Below are 21,426 nucleotides of genomic sequence, written 5' to 3' on the forward strand. Positions count from 1 at the left end.
TTTCAAATCAACATTCTCATCAGTTTGAATAGTCTCTCTCCTCTGCCATTCGATGAATCTTCCAGGACCCATCCTCTTCCCACCCCTGCCATTTCTGCAATTTTTTTCAAAGGCGAACACGACTCCACCTGCCTCGCAATAACGAACTCTGACGTATTTCCCCTTCAGCATGAATGGATTTTTTCTTGGCATTCTGCCAAATACAGATCCCATCAGTTTGGGTAGAAGTACTTGTTGGATAGTATTTAAGTAAGAAGGAAGCGGAAAATTTTTGAAAATGTCTCTAAACGGCACAGAAGCTATATATTTCTTACCTTTAATTTATTTTTGAGTTATGGTTTCATTTCATGCATTTTTCTTAACTGGTATGTCATATATCAGGACTTAGGTTGAGTTTTTGCATCTATACGGCCCACGACGATGTCACGCGCAATTTAATCTATTGCGGCGTTTACGCTGATGCGGCGTTTCTGTGTAATTTAAATTTTTTTCCCGCCATTTTTCTCGAGTGCGGCGTTTACGCTGATGCTGCCTTTCTTCCGGAAATTACGGTAATTTTATCGTCCGAAATCAAGATGGAAAAATTATGCGACTAATTTCATTTACGAAGGACTGGTTAGAACAAGAATATAAAAAATAAAAAAGTAGTTCACGGCCAAACTAAGGTAAATGTTGCAAAATTATTTCTTTAAAAGAAACCCTCATTCCAAGAAGAATACATAATAATATCGCCATTACAATATCTAGTAAGATATCTTTTCGTTTTTACTTTCCTGTAACTCGAATCTCTCCCGTTCTTGTTGTTGTCTTGTTTTACCGTGATGGGTCTGTTCTTGTATTAGGCTGGCATACAGTTCAACAGTTAAAAGGGAAAGGTTGGACGTGTCCTTTTCAGGTAGTTTATTAGGGGTAGTTAGTTTGCCTTTGTTCGTAAGAAGAAAACAATAACTACGTGAACGAATCTATTTTAAAATTTAGGGAAGCTCGATCTCTGAACGCATTGAGGAGAGTGAAAATGACACGAAAATTAAAAAAATTTGCAGAACCTGGCGTTAAAAAGGTAGAGGGGATACGTGAGGAAATACGGAATACGTCAATACAAAATTTCTTTTTGCTTTTTCCATGGGTGTTAATTACATTTAACACTGGTAAATTCGTCATTCATATATGTTTTATCACATTTTGTCCACTATATAACCGTACGAAAACAAATAGGAATTTATAGTGTATTTATTTGGTTTACGGAAAGACGGCTGAAATAAGAGAAATATTTTTTGACATTTTGGTTCTGTTTTTAACATCATTTACGCGATTAATATTTCTTACCTATCAATTTTATGCTGTACCTCTTTTATGAAGTACTCTAAAGTCACAGAAGGCGCCTAGCATTAAAGCTCTCTGTCTAACATTTTGCACTGAGATCTATTAAGTTAAGCTAAATTTCCCATTTTTTATAAATCTTCTTCCAGAATTAAGGAGAAAAAATTGAATTACCATTCTCAGAGATTTTTGAGGATGGCAATTCAGTGTTTTGAGAATGATAATTCAGTTTCTGATTTCCTTTATAATATCCAAAGTTCATTAACTAAAACAAGAGACTTCCTTTTCACCTGCAGTCACTTAAGTACTTTCTGTTATATATATTTAAAAGGAAGCACGAAAAACATTTTTAAGAGCCTTCAGTTACAGTATAAGGTATTTCTATTTGGCTAATCGGTTAGCCATTTTGTTTGCTTTCGTATCGTTCTAACTTTCGTTTAAGTCCGTTTCCTCTAGGAGAAACGTATGCTTGATTGAGTGACTTAATTGGAATTCTTTGCTACCTTTGTATTTGAGTTAGACGACACGGTGACTGATTGTGAGAAATCTGTCTCAAGTGCTCTGAGAAACTAGAATTCTAGACGAAAGAGAGTGAAATATCCCAAAGGCGAGTGAACTTATTTTAAGAGTATAAAATGAGGTACTCATTTTTGTGAAATAAAATAAGCAAATTTTTTAATATTTAGATGAAATTCTAAGTTATTTCCTGAATTCACAGAATAGCTTCCTGCTGAAAGACGGAGCCTCGGATTCGAAAGAAAATTTGTGATCTTTGCTTCGGAATAATTTGAGCGCTAAAAAGCAAAGCAAAATAAAGACTGAAGTGATCCTGAATGAATTCGATTATGCTCATTAGGTATAAAATCGGGCGGGCATTTTCCTTTTTCTTCCAAAGGGGCTTTTTTTCCTGAGGGACTATTGTTTTCGTTTTGCGTCGTATCACTCTGAACGTCCGTTTCACTTTTCAAACTGTTGCCACCCAATATTATCGCCTTGCATTATATTTGAAAAAAAAAATAAATAATGAAGAATCTGCATAAATGTATGTCTGTTTCTCGCATTGCGATAAAACAAAGGTACCTAGAGCCATCCAGTTTCGAATGACGTAATACTACTGCGGATATGGGCATCTAGAAGCCGAATTTGAAATTTGGAATTTGTTTTATTATCGATTTCGTATTTTGTAAAACATTAACGAATTTTTGATTAACAAACTCAAGGATTTCAGCGAGCCATGGCAACGTTGTACAGAAAAAACATTTTTATCTCCAGCTCGTGAGATTGTTTATTGGAAATTATAAAGATATGCTCATGTAAAAATTATTTTGTGATATTGCTCTTGAATTGAATTTAATGGTTTAAGAGCAAAGAACATGATATTTAATAAGTAAAGGTAACACACAAAATGTTAATAAAACGCTGCTTTGGACGAAATTTAAAATCTGAAACCTTTCAGATTTTTTTTTTAATTTTAAAATTTTAATTTTAATCTTGATATGAAGTTGAGCGAATGCTTACTGATTAAATGCGTAAAATAGTAGATAGAACAGTACAAAATTAGTATTCCAAAAGGACGTTAGCCTAAATGGGCTATTAGCGTCGAAATGGGATTTTGCGCCGTTCACTCTAAACATCGAATCACTTTTCAAATTGTTGTTTCAAATACTATCTCACTGTATTATGATTAAAGAAATGAACTAACGAAGAATCTGCATGAATGTATGCATGTTTTCGCATTGTGAAAAAACGACGGTACCTAAGGTCAACAAATTTTGAATAACGTAGTCCTCCACCCGAGCGCGTAATGGCAAACCGCACATTGAGTTCATCAATGTTAACGAATTCCGCTTACTGCGCACGCTCAACGATGTACCGTTGGCGTGGGAGGGAATACTGGAGACTAAGGGGGGCATAAGCAACCCTACAAGAAGCCTGTTAGTCATGATGGTTTTACTGTTTTATAATTGAAATACTACGGAAATTTGTGCTTATTGCATGTGTTTCTGTTTCATTTGGTTTATTTTGTTCATAAACATTTCATTTAATATCGGTTATTTGGAAATAGGGTCAGTTTGCAGGCATATGTATGAGTACCACATACTTCAGCTGTTTTATATGTATGTATTGATTATTCCAATAAAGCCCACTTATTTGACTTTATTTCAGTAATGTAGACTCGATTTATTCTTTAATTCGCTAAAGTAAATACGAATGGAACGTATGGTAAATACTCAATTGCTTTTATTCCTCAGAAGTATAATTAATAGGCATTCCGCTAATATATCTTGTAATGATTTTCCTTCTTTGTAATTCTTCTTAAACGAAAATTTGCGTAGTTTACAATCGATAGTTACACTTTAAGTAATGAAGCAACTTACAACCTGACAAGTTTTAAAACTCCGAAATGTTTACGCCTAGATAACACAATACCAACCGTATACTGTATTTATCTTCTTTTAAAATTGAGCCACAGTTGTAATTGCGCCAACTTCTATCCTGGGCATGCGCAGTAAACGAAATTCGTTTAACATTGATCAACTCAATGTGCGGTTTGCCATTACGCCACCCGAGCATGTGCACTTGGAAGTCCGAATTTTGAATTGTGAAATTTTATATTTCATATTTTGTAAAACTTTATTGAATTTTTAATTAACAAACTCAACGATTTCAAAGCGAGCAGTGGCTACACTGTACGGAATAAAATATTTTTAACTCCAGCGCGCGAGCGAGACTGCCTACCGGAAATTCTAAAAATATGCTGTTTTTAAATATTTTGTGATTTTGCTGTTGAATCAAATTTTATGTGGCGTAAGTGCAAAAATTGTTGTAAAGGTAAATAATAAATAAAGTTAACACATGAAACATTAATAATAAAAAGAAAAAAATTGCAAGCTGTGTTACTAGGAAAATTTAACATTGATATGGTGAACCGAGAAAAGACTGAAAAAATGGGAAACCGTATGCCAACACTTGATACTGCATCGTGAATTCTAAACATATACGGCTATGCTGCTTTTATATAATTTTGAATTGTATATGACGTAAGTGCGAAGGAAATGGTGCGTAATAATAAAGATAGCAGAAGTGAGTGCAGCAGGAGTATGGTAAATTATGAGGTCAGCGAGAGCGTAACAAACCTTAACAGGCGATCATTACTATCTGAACTCTTTCAGATTTTTTTTTTTTTTTTTTTTTCTTTTCGGGTTTATTTGTGAATTCCACTCTATTACTTCATAGCCTAAAGTATCTTTTCTAATAAAGACACACTTTTATAAATAGTTCATTTTTGTAGATTTAAATTTCTAAGTCGTGAGTTATCATACCAATAGAAAAAGAAGAAGCATTGGGAGTGCAACAAACTGTCATCCTAAATCTAGGTAGTATATACGTAATTCCAATGGCGAGCGCTCAACCGACATCGGCTTGGCCATTACTAAGGCCAGAATTGGTCGTCACTTTATAAGGTATTTCTCCCGCCTTCCTAGCATGCCTTCGGGGTGTGGTGGTCAGCACGCTGGGCACATATTCCATAGGTCCGTGATTCGATTCCCGGTTGATCTGTTGATAATTTTTCAATCTGTCTTGCTTCCAGAAAAAAAAAAAATTCTAATGTCTCTACAGTGGCGCCCGAACTAAAAGGCTGGTGAATGATGATTCTCCACACTCAGGATTTGGATATTGGGTCCCCTAAAAACCTCAGTCACCCTTTAAAAGGGGGGGTATATGAGGTATTTCTCCCGCCTTCCTAGCATGCCTTCGTGGTGTGGTGGTCTGTACGCTGGGCGCAAATTCCAGAGGTCCGTGGTTCAATTCATGTTTTTAATCTCTCTTGCTTCCAAAAAATTCTAATGTCTCTACAACTTTATTATGGAGACACCTGACAGGTGGACCACCCTTGCATCCTATGAAGGAACAGACAGTTACAACTATGCTTTACCGGGATTCGAACCCAGACCCTTTGGTATCGCAGTTGGCTACCCTAACTACTATACCGTCTGGGAGGCCTTATTCTTCAGAATAAACTGCTTGAAAATTCAGGTATAAATTTATAGTAGTATTTTACTGTTAGTTATAACATCTTTATTTCTTTTCATTGTATTTTTTAACTACCTTATGGATTAACCCTGATTCTGCATAAATTGAAGGTACTGTCCCTGGTAATATCCCGGACAGTCAGTATGGCAATCAAAGTCACTGACTACATTTCCGTCCGCATGGCTAGATTAATATGGTGAAATATCGTAAACTTATGACTTCTACATTTTAAGAATCCTTCCTATCATGTCTGAAAATAAAATTTCATAAAATTATTCTTATTAATTATACATGATTTAAAGATTCTGTAGCTACTAGTTGGATAGAACTTACCTGACACCAGTAGGAAAAGTCTTGATAGCATACATGTATAAGGTAAGAAATGAAGCGTTTGCTATGGATTTGCCTAATAGGGCGAAAACAGGAGCAAAGTGATGAAGACCTCTCTCAGTTACAACTGCAAAAGATAAAATACAACTGTGAGCAATTTAATATAGTTTACTTATTTAGGATCTTATTTAAAAATACTATCATTTACAATCCAATCTAAAGGGACAGCTTAGATGTAATGAGTGTTTTCGCTGGAACATTCTGAAATGTATAAAACTAATGAAAATTTATATTGCATTGAAACTGCTGTACATCTTCCTTGTATACGTTTTTAAAGGAGTTGAATAAATGGTATTGTCACGAGTTTTGTACTTAGATAGGTAATTTTAGTAGAATTCTAAGTAAAATTGTATTTTTCTGCGTAATGCAGTGCGAGACAAGTTTTAAGAGAAAACTATGTCGAAAAAGTAAAAATACAGGGGCAATTGCATTTAACAGTGAGCAAATGGCTGTCTCAGTAATTTGGCGAGATATCGCCAAACTGACGAAAGTTTTGGCCGACAGCGGTTTGGCGGTTTTTGCTGACAACGTTTTCGCCAAAAGTCGCTAAATTTTGCTCCATTTTAGTCCGATCCCTGTATCACCGTAATAAGTATTGAAACTAAATAAATGTAATTGACCACTATGTTAACTGTAACCGTAATTCCACCCTTGTATTGCTTTCCAGTAATTTCGAGAAGCAGAAATATATCTGCGGCCGGTTGAATACTGTAAAAGCCCGGAGAGAGAGAGCATCTGCTCTCAGTTGCTTAGTTAGCTGCTGTGTTATTGTTGCGAGTTCAGCGTGAGATCGGATTACTTTCTCTTTAGATGCTCTTTGCATTGCACTATGTTTAACGATTTTAGTAGTTTGAAGTGCAACTGCTGATTGTACTGTGTGATACTGTGAACACTTGTAGGGATATTTCTGTGGAAAATTCCATAGCTTTAAAGCATTTCTTCTAGTAAAACAAATTTTATCAAGCTATAATCAATGTGCATTCAATCTATTGCGAACCTGTATGTACTCAACAGCATGTATAAATAAAAAATTAGCAATTAGTAATACATACCTTTATTAAAATTGATTAATTTTAGACGATTTAACCATATTTATGATTAATCATTTGACAATCATCAAACCTATGTTTGACTATATTTGTTTTATTGCATTGAAATAAAATATTAATGAAATAATGAAAGAGGGCTAATTTGTTAAACATCGTTTAATAAGATTTAAACGTAATAAGATAGTATGGGGGACTTTACTTGATCTGTAACTGAAATAATTACAAGTCCTGAGAAGTAGTCCGAAGTAATTACTAGTCCTGAGAAAGTTTCAAAAAATCCTTTTTATTTAAATAACCTCTCTTCTACTAACAATATCAGCCACAACTCGTGGTGATGCGACTAAGCAGAACAGCGAATTTAAGTTAAACATGTGAATGTAGTCGAAAACTACACAATTTCAATCTTACTCGAAGCTTACTTAGTTAATTTTACCGGAGCATAAAAATCACAGAGTCGGCAACGATAAAACGCAAAGCGGAATAATCACAACTATTTTGAGCCAGCAGGAACTAAAAGTAGCGAGCGCCTGAAATCAGAAACACGCTCTTTCTTAAACTCCCCAAACCTCATTTTAAGCACTGGCTATCTCATTTGCATTCTCGAGGGGAAAAAAAGAATTATGGTAAAGGCTGAAATTATAAATAACTGATTAATTTAAATAATAACATTATAAATAATAATAATACTTGTAGCTTTAAGCGCTGTAAGATTTTGAAAGCATAAACAAGCTGAGCTTGTAATGTCATTTACATATGACATTATGTCTTGTAACTTTGTAAGGTCATCGTGATCTTGTAATATCATTAAGATGACAAGGTATCCTTGTTAGATTTACCATCGTTATAGAATTGTTAAACGTATATATAAAAATATATGCAAGATTTAGGAATTTTAAAAGTTTTAAAAGTTCTTCATATTTCATCCTGAATTATTTTCGTAGTGCATTTGAAGGTTTACGTAGCTCTTTGACAAGGATGTTTTCCTCTAATTTAAGTTCCTACGTCTTCATTTACTCTGGTTTCAGAGAACTGGAAATAAACTAACGATTTAATATTGCATGATTTACTAAAAGAGCATTGGGAAGGAAATCATTTTCTTTTAATAAAACTCGATAAAATACTTCTTCCTATTTGCACAGGTGCACTTTATGATCCGTATAAGTAATATAATTAAAAATGGTACTTTTCCGCTTCGACGGCGCAAATCTCGCCAAACAGACTTTGTTGGTGACAACATACAGTATACACATAAAAAATGTTAACAAATGTTAATTCTAAGAATTTTTTATTTTGAAGGCATAAACATTTTAATATGGTTTAAAATTTTGTGAAAACCCAATAAATAAAGACAATAAATTTGTAGAAAGGCATTAATATAAGAATTTATTATGCTTTCATGGTTCAACATCCTGAGTCGCCGGTTCGTATCACGTCACCCCAAGTGATCTCATCTCACGTAAACTGCCCTAGAAAAATCTAATTCTCTCAGTAATTATCTACATTAATTTCAAGTTTAAAATTAATTTGGAATACAAGTTTAAATGCTTTTTCTATATTTTTGCCTTTGGGTGAGCGGTGTGATTGCATTCTAATCATCTTAATTATTGCGAATTGTCTTAGGGGATAAAATTTAACTATCTTGTAAAAATTCTATGTAATTGTATACCAGTAGTGAAAGAAACAATGAATCTGATAAGAAATGGCTGCGACTTGTTTTGAAACTGAGGCGTAAAAGGTTACCAGCGAAGATATTCCGTTTGGCGTCAGTTGTACCATTATTGGCGACTTTATCGTTTGCCCCGGCAAAACGGAAAAGTACCTTAAAAATATATAAATATCTAATCGAGGGAATTTACGCATTATATAGAATGTTCCCAAAAGGAGGGAAAAATTTTAGTTGTTTATGAAACAAGTTTTTCTTAAAATAAAAAGAATCAAAATAAGATTTTTATACTTAATAGAGAAAAGATTAAAGTTTGCTACATCAGAATCCATAACCCTTGGGATTGCAAATACTGGCTCAGTATTATACTCTGACAGTAGAGACTCTAGAGGCATAAAATATACGGCGCGGTTTCGACTGCCCAAAAGGGCAGTCTACGCTATTCGGGAAGGTAGTGGCGCAAGCCATCCGAGTGGGTATCGCGATGACTAAGATTCATTAATGCCGCCCAGACTGTATGGTGATTAGGGAAGCCTACTGCGGTACCGAAGGACTCGAGTTCGATTCCCGGAGAAGGCATGGATGTTTATAAATGTATAGTGTCCGTGAGGCATGGGTGCACTCTAAATAGGGAGCGAGCCGAAAGTACTCTCGAAAGGTTGGTGGCAGGGTAAGAGAGGTGGGACACTCTCAGACCCGACCTCCGAGGTGCTCTCCATCAAAAGTGAGCGAAGTCGTACTCTCACCTGTATGGTACTCAAGGTTCTTGCCAATGTCAGGCGCAATCTTTCACTCCTTGTTACATTGTATTTCGTGGGCTTGTTCTAATGTTACTGTCAGATAAGTGAGATAAGTCACAACATACAGATTTATTAATTAGCTGTCTCATCCTTTGTGGCTCCGTACGTTCGGAAATGATGACCCTGAGAAGAGAGTTCAGAGTTGGGTGTCAAGAAGGAATTCAAACTTTAATTGTCCGTAGTCTGAGCAGTGGGCTTCTATAAGCGTTGCGGCAATTAAGACGATTGTTACCCTCCCTGGTGGCTCTGGACTTTCTATAACCCACTTGCCACTTTACGGAGATAGGGTGTCAGTCCAAGTACGCCTTTTAGTATAGCGGAACACGTATGATCAAACCTGGTTTGACATCAGAATTCATGTTTGCACTTCATGTAAGTTAACACACATCATAGCAAAATCCAGTTTTGTGCCACATACATCCAAACGGCATAACACTCAACAGACTGCAATAGTTAGATGAATAGGGCTGATAAACAGCAATGGTGCCTATAATTTGGCATCTTTGTTGAAATCTACATTAGCATCTTTGAGGAAGCTGTATCGAAAAACATTAGGATGAGTTAGGAATGAGACCTGAGAGTTCAATACAACAACACATTTTTTAAAATTTCCAATGGCAGATTATGAACAGTTACGGCAAAAATACAAGAACAAAGAACATAGAATACAGCAATACAATGAGAAAAAAAAAACAGCTGCCACAGAGTCCATTAATCTAACATATCTCTTGCCTCCCAGTAACGCTCGGCGAGAGAAGTCTTGCGCAGAGCAGGGCAGTGGGGTAGATGTGCGGCATCCATCTCCTCTCCAGAGCTGCACAGAGTGCATATCGGAGAAGGAACAATTTTGAATCTATGAAGATGATATTGTAGGCTGTCATGTCCGATGGCAAGGCGGAATTCAGCGACCGCTCTACGCCTTCGGCCATTACACAAATTCGGGATAGCAATACAACAACACATAGTATTGTTCTGTTACGTTTCCCCCCTTCACGTTCGTACGGGGTTCGTATATTTGGAGTGAATAATGACGATGAAGTATCGAAACACACTTCATTGGCCGATATTAATCAGGACAACTCCAAAACCTCGTTTACAGTCGTCGAACTGTTATAAACACGCTGACATGATCAGCGACACAGCTTTTAGGTTATCAAGCTATCACGGTGGAGACAGCTTCACTGCAAAGCACCAGAGTACAGCTCCCTACTCTGCTTGGTCGTTCTCGGAACTCCACGTACTCTCGAGACTCTCCACGCTACAACTCGCGATGCACTCGACGACACACAGAGCACAGCTACTGACTCTTCGATTCAGTCGTTCCCGGAGCTTAACACACTCTCTTGACGATGCACTAACCACGATACACTAAGAGAGTCTTCGATGCACTCGACGACCAACTCGACGCTAGACTTCGAGACACTCGCTCAATGACTGACTAACAGCTCGCTAGACGAGACACACACTCTCGATACTCTATGCGAGGTACTCCTTGACTGCGAACCAGCAGGGTTTATATACCTTCCGGCTTGTGTTCGAGAACACTCTGGGCTAAACCGGTAAGAATTCGTTCCAGAAGGTTCTCCATCCGGCCTTGGTATATCGCCAATTTTGTCGCCAAATGGCCGATTCCTCACCAAATGGGGCAACTCTGCCTTCCCCTGCCATTTTATGGCAAACCTAAAACTGCTTTGCAGCGAAGCCATCCCACAGCGCCTGTACATTTCGTAATAGTTCATTTCGACCAACCAACGTTGAGAAATAATTATGGTCAAAAGCATATTGAACTGGTTACTTATTATATGAATACAGGAGAATTCCAGTTGGTCTAATGGAAATTACAACCTTTCGGATATAAGAAAAATTCAAATAATTTAGTTTCAAGCAATTTAACTCTTCCAGGACACTGGACCAGGTACGAGAATTCCAATTTCCCGTTGCAGCTTTTATTGTAACTTAGCCTCCAAGAAGATGAAGAAATATTTTTCAGAATTACCAAACAGTGGCCGATTTCCGGAAAGAAGGTTTACGCAATTAAGAGTTCGTTCCTTTTTGTATTTCATCCTGCGTCCTAGGTTTTTATGCAGACATTGGAATGAAATTAATCATCTGATACTTCATGTCCTCTGGTGCCACATTCCTTACGTGTGCGTAGCGCATGAAAAACTACTTATTTTTCATAAGCAGCATTCACAGTGCATCTAAAGATACTTATATAAGAATTGCTCAATTTCTTAAATTAACTGTTAAGATACAGTTGATGGATTTCAAAGCAGTTTTCATGTTTAGAAAGGTCTGTCACAGAAAATATTTTTACTTTTGATCAAATACACACACATCCTTTTATTTTTCGTTTATTATGCGTTTTCTGTCCCACGGTAATGACTTTGATTCAAATGGTTTATATTTTCTAAACAATTCATATTTAATTTAAGAATTGTGGGAAGAATTTAAGAATTTTAATTTGTGAAAATTTTAAAATGAATTCGTTTGTTTTAGGGTAAGGTGGGCCAGGATACCTTTCTTTTATTAAATTCTTACTGTTAGCTCACACTCTCTCTATATCTTGTTCAAATTTTCAATCGTTAATAAAATGCTTTTTATTCATCCACTCAAGTTCAAAACATTTCTTTTTTAAACTTGTAGTGGATGACATTTGATGTTAATGCAGTTTTTTACATATTAAAAATTAAATTTTGTATTTTTCAATTTTTTTGTATTTTTAAAATTTTTCTTTTTTTGACGTAAGTAGGAACTGACTTTAAAATTTTTTTATTTAATTAACTATTAATTAATTAATTTTCAATCGTTAATAAAATATTTTTAATTCATCCACTCAAGTTCAAATACAGTTTTTTAAACTTGTAGTGGATGACACTTGATGTTGATACAGTTTTTTTCACATATTAAATTTTTAAAAATTTTTAATTAAAAAAATTTTTTTTTGTATTTTTTAAATTTTTCTTTGTTGACCCAAGCAGGAATTGACTTTAAAAATTTTTCTTTTATATTACTTATCTCTTATACAATGGTTTGCATGTGTTATGGTTTCTACTGCTTTCAGAAACGAGCTTGAGAAACAGGTGCAATCAAAATTACCTGCAAACAAGCTCGAATTACCAGTTGATAAACGCTTGAGAAGCAGCAGTAAACAACATTATTCCTAAGTATTTTTAGAACGAAAAATAATAATATGCATTTAAAAATGATTTTAAAGCGGGTGCTTCGTAGATAATAAATTTAACTTACACTCCTTATTCCCTTCTCTAGTGGCGTAGCTACAGCAGGCGGATTTGCAGTCCAGCCTAGCCCGCATATTTCTGAGAGCTGTAATTTTCTTCTTCAGACACAATTTTATTCTTGAGAAACGCTTTTGATTGCGTTAATTTAGTAATTTTTACTACTTAATAGCTTTTTAAAAATTACACTTGGAATTAAGTAAAATGAAAATAAAAAACCTACCAAAACCTATTTTTGAATATTTTACTGCAATTAAGATTCTTAAATGGAAAACAATGAAACGAAGTTAACAATTTTTGTTGCTTTGTTGTAAGTACATTAGGTTAATTGGAAGAAAGAGAGATGAAAAATGAGCAACGCCGTTGCCGGTTATCGAACCACGGACCTCTGGAATACGCGCCCAGCTTGAGGACCACTGTACTACAAAGGCATGCTAAGAAGGCGGAAGAAATACCTCATATACTCCCCTTTTAAAGGGCGACTGGGGTTTTTAGGGTACACAATCGAAAAATCCTGAGTATGGAAAATCATCATCCAACACCCTTTTAGTTCGGGCGCCACTGAGTAGTCATTAGGTTATTTTTATAGCAGGAGTGATGAAAAATGAGCAGCCCTCTCGCCGAGAATCGAACCACGGAAGTCTGGAATACCACGGACCTCTGGTCTGCCCAGCGTGCAGACCACTACAGTAGGAAGGCATGTTAAGAAGGCGGGAGAAATACCTCATAATACCTCCAGAGAAAACTAAAATCATCCGGAACCGTGGAAATGCAGATTTACTGTACTGCGATACAACTGCAAAATCTATCTCACAGTTGCTGTAAATGTTACAAGTTATGAGATGAGTTTTTTTTTTAATACAAATTGTTAGAATTTACTAAAGCCTATAAATGAGTATCTTACACTTAGAAAAATTTAAGAACAGTAATTAAGAATCAAAAAAAGAAGTCATCTATGATTTTGTCAACAATAAAGAAAGGAAAATAACATTTTAGAAGATTGGAATTAAAGTTATAGAGTCATTAGGTTTTGGGATGCTGGAGATGTGGAAAATGAGCAGTGCTCTCGTCGGGATTCAAACCCTGGACATCTCAAATACGCGTCGAGTATGCTGCTAATTACACCCCAAAGGCATGAGGAAAGGAGGAAGAAAATACCTTATTCCTTTTTGTATGCCTTCTTGGTAAACGGTAGCACAATTGGCGCGTATTCGAGAGGTCCAGGTTCGAGTCCCGGTGAGGGCATTGAACCATTTTTCATGTCTCCTGTTTCAGAATAACCTAATGACTTTACAAAACACTCCCCCTTTTAGAGAGTGACTAGGGATTAGAAGACCCTGTCGCCAAATCCTGGTAGTGACGAAATAGCGTCCTTCACCTTTTAGTTCGGGCACCACTTGTAGAGTCATTAGGATTTTTTTTAAAGCAGGATACGTGAAAAATATGCAATTCCCCTCACCAGGACTCGAACCCTGGATCTCTCGAATACGCGTCGAGTGTGCTTCCCGTTAAACAAGAATGTATGCGGAAAGAAGGGAGAAAATACTTTTGAAGCTTTACTTAGGTAAAAAATAGGCCTGTGGTTTCAATCATTACTCTGACATGTGCATTACTCTGACATTTTGTACTAGAAATACTGGTAAATATTCCGAAAAGGGAGGGCAAAGTCAGGAACTGTGCCGGAGGGGTAAAGCTCTGGCTACATTACTCTCCTCAGCTAAATTATCTTTTTAATATACTTTTTACAGTTATTATTATTTAAATTAACCAGATTTTTATGAATTGGATCTTAACTAAAGTTAACTTTAACTTCTACTTTCCGTCTCTTCATCAATGTAAATTAGGGTAGATAGTATTTAAACTGAGGTTTTTCGATTGTAAGACAGAGCGTGTTTCTGGCCTGCGCGGGCATACTGCGTTAGTTCTTCTAGTTCTGATAAGTAGTAATTATTCGGCTTTGCGTTATCGCTGCAGACATTTGAATTAGACACCTCTGTTAGAATTACTGAGACATCTTAGATCAAAATTTTATCGTGTATTCTTTGACCACTGTTCTACGTTTAAACTGAAATTGAACTGTTCCTATTTAGTTGCATCGTCACCAGCTGTGATTGATTTTGTTAGCACAAAAAGGTGCTTAAATAAAAACTTTATTTAAACCTTCTTCTGACTCTGCAGGTACTTTCAGACATAACATTCATATTTCAGATATATAATTCGCTTTATATCTGTTGTTGGGAGTTTGGGACTACTTAACGTTTATCAGATCACCCCATAACCCAATAACTTACTTAAATTACTTATTTAATTACTTACCCATAACTTACTTAAGAAAAACCCCATTACTTGCTTAAATAATTATGCAGTTAGTAAGTGATAGCGTGGTTGTGATACTTTTGCAAAAAGTAATGATTCAGGAGTAGCAGAAGAAACTCTTTATCACAAATAATTAACAGATTGGTAACACAACAAACATGAAACTGTAAATAACAGGAACTTACATCGGAATCGCATTTGCACTATCTGGTGGTTGACGATGGCCGCGAACATACAGCAAATGCCAGAGATGGACAGCGATGTGGCTTGAGTTAATTTCAAACCAACGCTGTTGAAAGAAGCAAAATTTAAATGTACAACAGATTTAATGAATTATAAAAGAATTCACAAATAAAGAATGCATTTGGCAATACATTCAAGACTGTTCTTAATAATAGTGAGGCTTGTAATAAAACAATTTGTTGCTATTTTTATTACGCAGATACCTTTTCTTGCTTTTCATTACTAACACAAAATTTTTAATGAAACTTACTACTGACAGATACACACAATGTCTATAAAATTCCTTACGCGACCTTTATTTTCTAAGCCATTGGTCGCACACATATATATTTACAACTACAAAAATGTTTCAAAAAAGACACGTATACAGGTATTGTCATTTCTAAATTAAAAAAAAAAAAAAAAAAAAAAAAAAAAAAAAAAAAAAAAAAACCTGATTAAAAATAAAAAAAATTAAAAAAAAAAATTACTTCTTATACGATTCCTATGTTCGTATAGTTATATTTAATAAAAGTTTATATCAATGTTTATATCAAATGTTAAAAATTTTAAATTAAAGAATGCTGCAAACTGTAGTCTGTTACGGGCTCGTCAAGGCAGTTGCCCTCCCCCCCATCTGCGTTCGTAAGTTACGTCATCATCGTCTCACAACATTTATTTTTCCCACCTCATTTGAGACTGCAGTTCGAGCTAGGTTTCGTTCAGGTGAGTGTTGAAAAGATCGCTAATCACAAATTATCACAAGACGCTAAAATTAGCTAAAAATTATCGCATGACGATAACATCGAAGACTTGCGTTTTTCAGATTTTAAAAAGTTGCAAATGTATATATTCGCATAATGATTTGCGACAGCATAAAGAAATGAAGAATATTTTTACCTCTATATTTCCTATTTTTGTATTAGTTAATAACTTTTGCTAAAATAACAGGAAAGAAATTTGTTAAAAAAAAAGGTAAAAGAAAATAATTTTAAAGCCTGATAATCAATTAAACAATTTTAATATATGTAATCTATGCAGTTACTCATCTTCTCTTTTCTAATCTTTCATAGAATATATTTTTTATGAAAACTGCCAACACAACTTTATAAAATAAATGAGTTGAAAAATTACCTTTAAATGGGAAGCACAGAAATTTAAAATTCTTTTAACTGCTATGCGAAGCATTGATGTCCTAATCATTTTCACTTTTTGAATGCTTAAATTTCTTTCTTCTTTTTCTAGCAAAACATTGTTCATTAAACCATAAATATGAAATATAGAGGTTAAAATATTCCTCTTTCCATCTTGCGCTTGCAAATCATTGTGCGAATATACATTTACAAATTTTAAAGCTCGAAAAGACATGTCTGTGATGTCATCGTCATGCTTTATTTTTTACTATGATATTATCTATGACGATGTTTTAAAAACACGATGCTTTGAACCGCTTTATTTCGTTTTATCCCCCGATGTTTTAGAGCTGCGATTTTGTTACATTGCTTTCTTTTCTGTCGCGGTATTTTTACGACGACGTTTTCCCTTGCATTGTTTTATCTGCGAAGTTTTCTTCCACATTGTTATCGTCTGTATCTTCGTTCACGCCGTTTTAATGAAGTGAAACTTACTAAACAGAAATAAAGTGGTGGAAAAAAATTAAGAGATTCGATCTTTTTTTCCGCAGCTGTTATTCCTATGACTAAAAGTTAAATCGGACTGCGAAAAATAACCTTAAAGTTGCTATGTTATACTAAAAGATTATAATAAATCACAAAGTATATCATGACTGAGATTAAATGGAGAAAATAATCAACCTCAAGTCATCCTAATTTAGTTTTAACTGCTCCCTCAGGAAGTACGATAAGTTTTCTTATCTGAGACTAAAAAAATCTGTAATGATAGCAAACTTTTACATTAAATACCTCGATGAACTTTGTTGTACAAGAGTCAACAATTTTCAGTTTTATTTTTTAGAATGAGTATATATTTTTACTAAATATAACTACATGGATCGGAAAACAGTAAAAAAAAAAAAAAAAAAAAATCGAATTTCTATCTTTTTTAGCCCAAAGGGGCAATTTTCCCAGAAGGGCTACTAATTTCATTTTGACATTTTGCGTCGGTTCACTTTTCAAATTGTTGCAACCGAATATTATCACCCTGCATTAAAAAATTAAATAATGAAGAATATGCATGAATGTATATATGTTTATCTCACTGTGAAAAAATAACGGTATCTAGAACCATCAAACTTTGAATAACGTAGTCTTTCATTCGAATATGGGCACTTGGAAACACAAATTTGGAATTGGTTTTATTATCGATTTCATATTTTGTCAAACATTAAAGAATTTTTGATTAACCAACTCAAGGATTTCAAAGCAAGCAATGACAATTCTGTACGGAAAAAATTATCCCGATCACGCTAGACTGTGTATCAGAAATTCTAAAGATATGCTCTTTTAAATATTTTGTGATATTGCTATTGAATTGAATTTCATGGTATAAACGCGAAGAACATGATATTAATTAAAGTAGCACACAAAACGTTAAAAAACGCTCCTTTAGCCTTTATATAAAATTTGAAAGCTTTCAGATTTTTATTTTTGTGTTTTTTCTTTTCGTTTTTTTAAAGCTAAAAGTATCATAAGATGAATATTTTCATCATTTAAAAGTTTTTTGTAACTAGTAAGACCAACCGTAGCGCAAATAAAGGCCGCATAAGGATTTTTATGGACATGATGTACAAAAATTTTCCTAAAAAAGTATTGCAATAAGGTATTAGAAAGAAAATTATAACAAGGGAATAAGGTCTTTGTTTATTTCAAATTAATAGCATATTTTACTTCACAATAAAACTTCTTATTATTATAAAAGTCGTTTAATTTTAATATTACACTAAATAAAAATTAAATGTTAATAAAATTTGGGAGCGCTAAACGGGATAAAGCTTTAAAAATCTAAAGCAGTTACTAGAATTATAATGACATATTCGTACCTCGTTGAAGCTAGATGAATTAGAATAACAAATGATAACTCCATAACACCATGTACAAAGAGTAAATCTAAAGCAGTTACTAGAATTAAAAATCTAAAGCAGTTAGTAGTAGTATTATAATGACATATTCGTACTTGGTTGAAGCTATGTGAATTAGAATAACAAATGATAACTCCATAACACCCTGTACAAAGAGTAAATCTAAAGCAGTTACTAGAATTAAAAATCTAAAACAGTTACTAGAATTATAATGAAATATTAGTACCTGGTTGAAGCTAGATGAATTAAAATAACAAATGATAACTCCAGAACACCATGTACAAAGAGTCGTGAGTAGGGATTATCTCTCAGAGCAGGTATTTCTTCCGCTGTGCATTTTGACACAAGAGACACTACAAACCTATGGGAATTAACATGAATGAGAAAGTATTTTATAATTACGTTGACTAAGCATTAAAATTTATCAATACCTTTTAAATACTAACCAATTAAAATTTATCAATAAACTGAGTGACAGTAAATAGTACTTTTTTACATCAGCTTGTTTTCAGTATGCAAGGTTATCATTATCATAATTTTCTTAACTAGCTTTCTAAGAGTAGTTTTTAAGTTAAATTTATTTCGAAGAAGGTTAGTTTAATGGTTAAGAACAAGCTAACAATGTCGAGTAATTCTGATTTTTACAATGTCCTTCAAAATAACAAACAACATTTAAATGGTTCGATTTAGACAGTACTAACTGTATTTGTTCATTCTACAAATATTTAAAAATGTAATAATTATAATATTAGCATTTTATATACGATATATATGTAAGATAAAAAATATATAACTATAAATTATACTTTAAATTAGCAACAGCCTCTTAATTCCGCTTTTTTATTTGGCTACCTCCCCTCCCCAAAAATAGTAATAACTTTTTTTAAAGTAGGTCTTTCAAAAATTAATCTGTTTATGTAACCATGTCTGAAAAATAAGTAATCAAATTATTATTCTTTTTGGAATAATTTAGATTAATTACCGATAATTCAAAGGCAAATCTTTCACTTTTTTTTTGCAACACTAAGATTTTCTTTGCTAGTTTAAGTAGAGTGAACAAACACACACACACACATATGTATATATATATATATATATATATATATATAGAGAGAGAGAGAGAGAGAGAGAGAGAGAGACTTAAAGAATCTAAAGTAAATTGGTGTCAGTAATATAAAATATATATATATATAATGTTGAATGATCTTAAATTCACTTAGTTCGAAAACAAGTTTTTCTAATACTTGCGCAATAGCTGCAAAGTAAGATAATAATAATTTATTTAAATAAATATTGATTATATTATCTCCTACATATGTCCTATATACCCTACATATGGGTTCCCTCTTTTTTGATACTTCCACTAAATTTATATTAGGAGATAATATAATCAATATTTCTTTAGTAAATAAATTATATATATATATAAGTAAATATATATAAATACATAAAGAAACTTAATAGGAGGCAAAAATAAAAAGCAAATTTTTAAACCCATCCTGCGGTATAGCTGCAGGATTGAAGTAAAATAAAATTAAAGCATCTACATTTAAAAGTAAATTGGAGTCAAAGCAAGCCTCAACAATATTAATAATTACATCCTTAAAAGGGGTTAAATATAAAATCAAAACATTTCAAAATAAAAATTATCATAAAAATTGATTAATATGCTTCGAAAACGTTGATTATCGAACGTATCATATTAATCAACTTTTATGAAGCTTTAATTCATTTTCCCCTGCTGAATTCTAAATCAAAGTCTCAATAAATTAATCTCTCTCACTCTCAATGCCATTTTTCCCTGATGAATTCTAAATTAAAGTCTAAGAGATTAAGTTTTTATATTTTTATTATCTTGTATATATATATATATATATATATCTATATATAGATATAGATATATATATATATTTTGCATTTTTAGTTTTCGAGTTTGTACTACTATGATCATTTTTATTTTGAAATGTTTTTATTTTATGTTTAACCTCTTTACAAGGATGCAATTATTAATATTATTGAAGCATCGCCTTGCTTTGACTCCAATTTACTTTAACTTTAGGTTATTTAAGTAAATATATATATATGCACATTGTATTGAGTTATATCATGTATTTCATGCTAGAACCTGAAAAGTGATTAGCAGTCTTTTGCCTATTGTCTTTAAAATGAATATTTTTTTTTTCATTTTATGAGAAAACTGAGCCTTGTCTCACAATAACATTAGATTTTTAATTTCCATATTAAATTAAAGCATTAAATTAAAGATAAAATGCATACGCATATTTAAAATGTAATGCTCTAGATAATAACATGGTTTATTTTTCTAAATTCTTTAAAAATACAACTTTAAAAGTAAGTAATCAGGTAGGTCATCTCAAGACCTTATGTCACAGACTATAGACAAGGTCTACATGTGTTCCAGAAGTCATAAGCTTTTGTCAAGTGTCACGGTCATAACATGAAAAGGAACATGAAGCGTACCATATGTAATATTGTGTAAAAGCAAAGGTCCGAAGTCTGGAAGAACAAATGATTGTCTCATAACTATGCCTCGCTGCATAGCCACAGGGCGTAGAAACTGCCACCCTGCACGATTTCAGGATCTGCATTCGGAGACTTGGTAGCAAAGACGACGTTGGCTCGTTCGTAAACCTTGCTAATTGGATCTGAGCAGAGTGCTGGCGGTTTTCGACAACAAGCCACGCTAAAGAGCGAGGCAAAAGCCTGTTCGAAAAAAGAAAAATAAACCATGTTATTATCTAGAGCATTACATTTTAAATATGCGTATGCATTTTATCTTCTTTAATATTTTGCCACTTCCTAATTAAGTGCTTTTTTTTTTAACGTTTTGCGCGTTACCTTTATTTATTAAATATCATGTTCTTCTCACTTAAATAAAAAAAATTCAATTCAACAGCAATATCACAAAATAGTTTAAAAAGAGCATACCTTTAGAATTTCCGATACCGAGTCTTCCGCCCTGGAGATAAAAATGCCTTTCTTCTTCCCCTACAGTGCTGCCATTGCTCGCTTTGAAATCGTTCAGTTTGTTAATTAAAAATTCGTTAAAATTTTACAAAATATGAAGTAAACAATAAACCAAATTCCAAATTTGAGCTTCAAGATGCCCATATTCAGTTGGAGGATTACGTTATTCAAAATAGGATGACAGTAGGTATCGTTGTTTTATTACAATGCGAGAAACATACATACATTGATGCAGATTCTTCATTATTTAATTTCTTTAAATATAATACAAGGCGATAATAAATGGTAGTAACAATATGAAAAGTGATCCAATGCATTTATGTTTTCAACGCAAAATGCCAAAACGAAATTAATAGCCCTTCAGGGC

At 33.6% G+C, this 21,426-nt stretch overlaps 1 protein-coding gene across 2 annotated transcripts in view; it reads right to left on the minus strand.

Moving 5' to 3' along the window:
- LOC118191757 (organic anion transporter 3-like) overlaps nt 1–21,426 on the minus strand; it is a 91,856-nt gene that overhangs the window by 23,478 nt on the left and 46,952 nt on the right. The window contains exons 5-8 of one of the 2 annotated variants that reach the window (XM_035362607.2): nt 20,553–20,795; nt 18,298–18,432; nt 14,998–15,101; nt 5,689–5,812 (exon numbers count right to left, since the gene is read on the minus strand). In XM_035362607.2, the coding sequence (XP_035218498.1) occupies nt 5,689–5,812; nt 14,998–15,101; nt 18,298–18,432; nt 20,553–20,795 (606 nt within the window). The remainder of the gene's footprint in view (nt 1–5,688; nt 5,813–14,997; nt 15,102–18,297; nt 18,433–20,552; nt 20,796–21,426) is intronic. The other variant, XM_035362608.2, reaches the window with a different exon arrangement.

Source organism: Stegodyphus dumicola, chromosome 3 (genome assembly GCF_044657685.1).
Source record: "Stegodyphus dumicola isolate Sdum_Otavi_A_Nest chromosome 3, ASM4465768v1".
Lineage (NCBI taxonomy): Eukaryota > Metazoa > Arthropoda > Arachnida > Araneae > Eresidae > Stegodyphus > Stegodyphus dumicola.